Source organism: Neovison vison, chromosome 2 (assembly GCF_020171115.1).
Source record: "Neovison vison isolate M4711 chromosome 2, ASM_NN_V1, whole genome shotgun sequence".
Classification (NCBI taxonomy): domain Eukaryota; kingdom Metazoa; phylum Chordata; class Mammalia; order Carnivora; family Mustelidae; genus Neogale; species Neogale vison.
Window position 1 is genome coordinate 7,975,941 of NC_058092.1, and position 7,662 is coordinate 7,983,602.

General features: G+C 56.0%; 1 protein-coding gene and 1 pseudogene across 1 annotated transcript; one reads left to right on the top strand and one right to left on the bottom strand.

Moving 5' to 3' along the window:
• Window positions 1–2,152: 2,152 nt before the first annotated feature.
• C2H1orf127 (chromosome 2 C1orf127 homolog) lies at window positions 2,153–7,662 on the bottom strand (the record flags this gene model as incomplete). The annotated part of the gene is given in 7 exon segments (XM_044236737.1): window positions 2,153–2,257; window positions 2,598–2,656; window positions 2,659–2,706; window positions 2,709–2,945; window positions 2,948–3,070; window positions 7,049–7,204; window positions 7,428–7,662. Coding segments are annotated over 7 exon segments (963 nt in total), but the record flags the coding sequence as incomplete, so codon positions are not given.
• LOC122901568 lies at window positions 5,432–5,508 on the top strand (annotated as a pseudogene).

The window sequence follows — 7,662 nt, forward strand, 5'->3', positions numbered from 1 at the left end:
CCAGCCTGATGACCTGTCCCATGTATTACCTGCAGCCCCAGTCATCAGGAGAGAGGCCTTTTGAGTCACCTTTCCTTCTGGGGGGGAGGGGAGTTGGCCTCTCTCAGCCAGGGCCTCCCTCCCCCATCCCCCTTCAGCTGTTCCTGCCCTCTGATGTCCACCCTTCAGCAAGCTCTTTAAAGCCAGAATAAAATCGGGGCCCCTGCGCACCTGCGCCACCTCCCATTCCCTCCTGTTCACTCCAGCGTCTTCCGTGAACTGCTTTCTGTCCCTCCAAACCTCCTCAGAGCCCTTGGACTTGCTGTCCGTCTGTCTGGATGCCCTGGCCCTCCACTCTTTCCCTGTTTCCCCTTCAGACGGAACGGCGGTGACCATCCCGCCCCAACCTATGCCCCATCCAGGCTGCGTGTTTCGGTCCCTTCAGAGCACTCGGTGCCATCTGAATTGTCCACGCGTGGCTTTATTGTCTGTCTCCAACCCCCACCGCACACACTCACACACTCACACACATGTGTGCCCACTAGAACGTTCACTCCCACAGGAGGGACTTTCTCCGTCCAACTCACGGTTCCCTTCCCAGTAGCTGGAACAGCGTATGGCACAGAGAACACACTCCCTAAACATCTGTCCAGTGACAGGGGCCATGACAGGCCCTCTGAGAAGGCAGCTGGGGTCCGGAGAACCAGGCAGCTGTGAGCCCACAATATTGGCACTGGGTTCTAACCCGCTTCCCCACCAGCTTATGAACGTGACCTTCTAACCCGGAGCCGTGGGCTTCCAGAAGGTGATCCCAGCCCTTCTTTCCTCCCCCAGGCCAGGCCACCCAGCCAGGGGCCCTGGGCAGCCGCCATGGCCTTGGGCCTCCTCCTGCTGACTTCCCCTGTAGGTGTCAGGCTTGCCTTGGTACGGGGGCCGCCGTGCCTGGGCAGCGGGCCGCCCCGCAGGGGAACCGCCTGGCAGGGCGGAGGGGGGACGAGGGGGTTGGCCTTGGAGTCACGGCTCCGATTCAAGAAGGGAAATCATCCGAGCTTTTAAAAAATTAAATGGAGTCAGTAATTTGATTTCAGAGAGAAGCTGAAAACCTCGTAATGGCAAGAGCAGCTCAATTCCGTGGTGAAAAGGAAAAGCCTTAAATGGGGCTATTAAGCTTTTGCCTGGGATGGATCTGCCCGGAGAAGGAGGAAGGAGGGGGGCGGGCAAGCGGGGAGAAGTCGTCCTGGAGGTAGAGACCGTTTATCAGCCAAGACAACCCTGATTATTTATTTATTTATTTGTTTCGCGTTCCGGGCGGTGCCCACGGCCTCCTCTCCTTGGCTGCGTTTCAAATCCCACTTCCAGCGCTGGGCCGGCCCGGAGGGGGCGGGGGGCGCCGCCCTTCCAGGGAAGTACCTGGTGCAGCTCCCACTCAGGCCACAGCTGGGCTTCGAGAGAACCGGTGTCCCCGGAGGTCAGCGGGGGTCACCGGAGCTGCCCGAGCCAGTGGGGTACCAGCTGCCGCCATGGGAACCAGAGGCAGAGAGCAGTGAGTCATGAAAAAAAAGCAGTAATGCGCCCCGTTCTCCTCTCATGGGGTCCTCGCAAGACCTAGGGTCATGGCCCCGGAGGCCCAGGGGACGGCATCTCATGTAGGATCCTATCATCACCCAGCGCCCCCAGAGATGTCTGAGCTACGGCGGAGGGCCCTCTGTGCTCTCCTGGAACGAGCAGACATCCCCCCTGCCTGGGCCTGGGAGCCCTGCGGTTTGGCTGCTCTGATTTGCCTGAACAGCAACCGGAGCAGCCCCGAGAATGGCTTACAGGTTCTGAGCACGGGCTAGGTGCAGGGCCCTGCACTCCGGGCTTTGTGTTTCCTCTCTTACCCCTCAACAGCCCCGACTATTCTCACCCCCATTGGACTGATGAGGAAACTGAGGCACAGAGACGTTAGCGCCTTGCCCAAAGTCACACAGCCAAAGAGAGGAAAAACCACAGCAGCCTGGCGACACGGTGTGCACGCTTTCCCCCTCTCCGCCCCCGAGGCCTGCATCACCACGTTTCACAGGAAGCAGGCGAGCACAGGGACGCTGGAGGTCCCCGCTGGCAGGAGCTGCAGGCCCAAATACTGTCCTCCCCTCTCCTTTGTGCTCAGCATCCCCTGGGGCACTCCTGGGACTCACCCCAGCAAGGGGAGTTCAGAGAAGGCTCTCAGGTTCTTCTGAAGCTCCGAAGGCCCATGACTTTCAGGACTGGTTGCCTCTGTGGGTTGTGTCGGCTCCCGCTAGGATGTCCCCCGGTGAGCAGAAAGGGTCTCCAGGCTTGGCCAGGCTGGACCAGGAAAAGTCCACAGAAGCCCACGGGCTCTGAGTTTGCTGGACGTGGGCATGGCCCCGCACTCAGTCTGCTCCACTGGCTAGGGGCTGACTTGAGGCCCTCCCTCCAACGAAGCTGCACTGGGCTCCTTAGAGGTACAGGCCGGTGAACTCCCCGGAAGGCCTGTCGGGGGCTGCCTGCTGCCGGCAGCTGCTGGGTGCCCACCCCGTGCCTCCCCGAGGGCTCCGGTGGACCCTGGGCCTGGCTCCTCCCACCGCACCTTAGACTTGCTCACATGGAGCGGTGACTGTAGCATCCGTTCCCGGCGGGAGGATGAGTCCTGGCCCTGCTGTGTCCTGACTTGGTCCTGGGATGGCAGGTCTAGGTGCCCCTTAGTCTCCTTCCCAGTGGCCCTAAGGCCTCCATCATGGAGGGTATCCCCTGGGGCTCTCTGGGGGAACAGCAGGAAGCTAGTGCCCGACCAGCCTGGCTGGTCATCGAGGGCCTTGTCAAAGGCTGGACCTCCTGGCTGGCCTGGCCGGGTCCCCCTCGCCTGGGCTAGTCTGCAGCCACATCCCCCCACCCCCCCAACAAGATTCCCAGCAGGAAGGGCCTTCCAGGTGACTGGGCAGAGCCAGGCCTTATAGCTCCTAGACTGTCAGGGTGACGGAGGGCCTTGAGACCAGGAATGCTTCAGACTGTTTGGATGCCCGGAGAGGCAGCCGAGGAGAGGCGACATCGGAGAACAAATGAATAGTCCAGGCAGTGGGAGCCAAGGAGGCTGGACAAGGGGACCAGGGCTGGCCTAGGCAGCTCGCGTGGACTCTAAGGACAGTGAAGCTGAAGGCAGGCAGGTCCCGAGAACCCCACATTCTCTGGGAGAAGCCCAGGGCCCATGCTTCTTCTATAGGTCTGGCTATTTGCAGGAATGGTTCAAGCCCCTTCTGCTGCAGCAGAGAGAGAAAAAGCATCAGAAGTAAGAGGAGGTGAGCTTAGGCCATGCCGAGGACGGCAGCCCAGAGACGGCCTTCAGGAGCTGCGCCCTCAGGCTGGTGCCCCAGGCCTGCTCCCAGGCTCCAGCCACAAGGCCTTTGAAGCTCGGTTTTCCTTTCTCCGGGTGCACAGTGGTTCACCCTACCCACCACCTCCTTTTGCCTGGGTCTCAAGGTCCCAGGGGGGATGAGCCAGTTTTCAGAAGGCAGCTCTCGGAGACCCTGCTTTCTCGGGGGAATATTCTGAATTTGTGGAGGAGACTTGGCCACAGGTCAGAGTGGGGCTCCCTTGGGAATCATGGTGGTGAAGAAGAAGGGCCTCGTGCCTGGCTGGGTGAACCGACACCTCGCAGGAACGAGGCCCCTCAGAGGAAATCGTGGTGGGGAGGCCAGGTGACGGACTGGGCCTTGGAAGGCTCGAGAGCAAAGTTCTGACAAAGCCCTTCCCCGGGGCCACCAACGGCAGCCGATCCCGCAGATCGGAACTGGGGACAGACAGCAGACGGCATTCCTGCTGGAAGAGTCTCCTCTCTTGGGAACAGGGGAGAGGGAGCAGTCCTCTCTGCAGTTCAGGCAGACAACTCCTCTCCAGAACTTTCCAGAAAGGAAGCAGGGATCGGCTCTCCTCCCCAAAGAGACATGATCTTCCTGGCAGCCTGGTGAAAGGGCCACGCATGTCCCCCTTTTACAGATGGGAAAATAGAGGCTTTGGGAGCTCAAATTCAAGCACTGGGTTAGGAACCTACCTTTATTGGCTGAATTTCACAGACCCTGGACCTGGAGTCCTTGTTGAGAATACATGAGTGTCAGAATCTATTTTCGACATAGAATTGCAGAATTGTACATTTTCTGTGCGGACCCACCTGGTCCCAACTCCTGCCCCTGCTTGTTGCCACCAGCTGGTTTCCTACTTTGTCATTCCCTACTTTGAGGCCACGTACATCGGCCCAGCCCCAAGAACCACACAAAACCAGACTCTGCCAGGACCCTACTGACCTGCTAGGCCAGAATATTCTTTGCTGTGGGCTCCTGTGCACCACGGGATGTCTAGCAGCGCCTGCGGCCTTTGCCCACCAGATGTTGGTGGCCTCAAGAATGTCTCCAGACATCGCTAAATGTCCCATGGGAGGCAGGCGTGCGTGCACGCACACACACACAGACACACACAGACACACACCCGTCGAGAACTGCCGGGTTAAAGCTTGCCAATTCTGGTTCATAGGTCAAGTACAGCCTCAGACATGTTTGCTTCGGGTCTTTTTTTTTTTTTTTAATTTTATTTATTTATTTGAGAGAGAGTGAGAGAGCATGAGCAGGGGGAGAGGAAGAAGCAGGCTCCCTACTGAGCTGGGAGCCCCTCACGGGGCTCCATCCTAGGACCCCAGGATCATGATGTGAGCCAAAGGCAGATGCTTAACCGATTGAGCCCTCCAGGCGCCCTGATATGCAGCAGGTCTTAAATATTTTTTAGATTAACCGATGAAATTTTGTAACCAGCTTCTCCTGAAAAACCAGAAGATCGGGCGGGGTCTGGTGGCCACCAGGCCACCAGCGTCTCCACCAGGCCCTGTCCTATCCCTGGCCTTCAGCACCCTTTGGTTGGCAGCTGGTTCGGTTCCCCTCCCTCATTTACACTCTTTGCCTGACCCCTAGAGGCATCTATGTCAGAACCCTTGCTTGAAAATGTCAAATAGTTACAGTTTAACCATCCGGCTGGATTCTCTTCTCCAAGCGGGACAGACCCTTGTTTCCACTGTCCTTGACATCTACGAGCTTAAATAATTAGGATTTCTACTATAGGTTCTAACCACTTTGCGGGGGGGCGGGGGGAGAGGGAGGCGGCAGGAGGGATGAAAAAGTCTCTGTAACCACAGAAGTCTCAGGCAATCCCAGTGCATAAATATTCCAATGCCTTCGTCATATGTTTACACAGAGAACTGGCCTTTGTCTAAAATGTTTTTAAAAAATTCCTAGTGAAAATGTAGTCCAACAAGCGTCTATTAAGTGCTTACCAAGGGGAAGGCGGTATGATAAGTCCCAGGGAGAATAAAATGCTGTATAAGACACAGCCCTTGACCTTAAAGGGTATTCCATACAAGAGGGAGACAGGGGCATGAGCCAATAACCATAACAAAAACAGAAAGACTTAGAAGCAACAATACAGAGAAGTTTAGCATGGCCCCTGAGCAAAGGTGACACACAGATTCATGAAGCATTCCATATTTTAAAAGAAGGAAGGAAAGAAGGAAGGGGGGGAGGGAGGGAGGGAGGGGGTGGGACAGGGGAGGTACAGGGAAGGTGTGCTGAGAGCCCGGGAGAGGATAGATTCATTCTGGCTGCTGATATTAAATTCATAAAATGAGAAAGAGAACATTCTTTCCCCAGGTAAATCTTTCCGGAGAGGCCAAAAAGTCTTCCTAAATCGTTCTCATCACTGTTGCTTAACTATTTTTGTATTTTGTTTACTATGTCCCTATAGAGAACCTACCCTGGGACCAAGGTCAAAGCCTGGGACCAAGGTCATCTGCCCCTTGGCATCTCCTCCAAACCCACCTGCCCTCCTTTATAACTCTCCGGACATTTCTCTCCTCCCCTCCCAGACTGACGGCCGCTTGAGAGCCGGGGCTGAAGCTGGGGGCCTCTGTTCCCTCCCCAGCTTCATACGGGCCCTCCCACTGCCAATTGCTTCGTGAATATTTGTCGGATAAAGATCTAGCCCTCCCTTTCCAAAGTCAATGTCAATGCTGCAGGAAACTGTTAAAATAAAAACAGCCAGAATGTGTAAAAACTTTCAAGAAACATTTCCATTCTCTACAGACTGTTAGAACTCATCCCCCCCCCCCGCTTATTCCCTTTGTTTCTAATTCTGAATTTGGGGCTAGATGTGGTAGGCAGTCCCCCTTTTAATCTTTAAATATAGTTCTGAATATAATTACATTTTTATGCAGCACCGAAACATCATATCCTGGTAACGGGGCATTCTTGCGCTATTAACATCTGCGTTAAATCTCCTCCGCGTCTGTCTTCTATTGAGGACAGTTGTGAAGTCTTAGATGAAAGTGATCGACATCATTTGTGAATTATGTGTATTTCCTTACGCTGTATATCAATGGGTTTTGCTCCTGGTGGTTTTGAGAAAACCAGGTTGTCTGGTAGCCGGGCTTTCGCCGAAAACCCCTTTTAAGACATGGATCCCGGCGTCCTGGCACAGAGGACATACACTTTGTCTAGAAAAGCATTCGTCCTGGATTAAGAAATAAGTCGCGTCCAGCAGTGGTCTTTGCCAGAGAGCTTGATCCCTCTTGTAAGTGACCTGAGGAACTGGAGCCCGCCCAGAGAGCCGGGCGGATCAAAATGCAAAGGGTTCATCTTGTGCAAGGAACTCTGTTAAGCTCCTACCCCCGCCATCTACGGAAGGTCCTCCCTACAGGTACGCAGATCCCCATTTTGCAGATGAAAACACTGAGGCTCAACAAGGTTCAGCGACTCGCAGAGGTCCTGGGGGCTGCTAGGAAGGGGGTGGGGACTAAGTGGGGATGTGCCCAGGGTTTGACTCCAGAGCCAGTGGCCACATCACCACTTGGCCACCAGGCCACACGTGCTCCCGTGCCCGTTCTAGCCAGCGTGTCTGACACCGTTTAAGGTTGGGTGTGGAACCAGTAGGGCCCAGAAAGGGAAGCCCCGTCACAGGAGAAAGAACCGCAGGGCCCGGGAAGGAGGATTCGTGTGGCGTGAGCCCGGGCACACCGTGATGGGGACTCAGTCACCCCCATGTTGGAAGAAGCTCTCCAGCATCCAGGGGATGGGGGCAGCTGTCTCGGCAAATACCAGGCTACCTAGAGGAAGCCTGCTTTCTCGAGACTTCTTGGGCCTCCTGGCCTCGTAGTGGGCCACAGAGTCAGTTGCAAATGTCAGCATAGGTCCTGTGTGCCACGGTTACCATCCCAGGGGGCCACACTGGCAAGAGCACCAGGTCCCGAGGTATCAGTGGTGAAGGTCCAGCTTCCCCCGGTCCCACAGTTCTGGCTTCCATGTCTCTGATTCTACCTGGTGCCAGTGGCCTGAGGAAGAAGGGGCCTCCACGAGGGTCAGGACAGCCGAAGCCACCATCAGGTCACTGAGCTGGACCCAGAGCACCTTAGCCACCAAAGTGGCTGAACACCCCCGAGTCGCTGTTTTGGGTCCCTGGGAAGGTGCAGGACAGTGGACTTGGGAATTTTAGGCTCAGGCTTTCCCCCCAAGTGGGAGACTTATTTTTGACGAGATCTGGTCTCTGCTTTGGGATAGGAAGCAAGACCTCTGACTCTGGCTGACATGACCCTTGGATGGGGAAGGATACGTGACACAGAAAAACACACACTTTGAGGCACCTGGGTGGCTC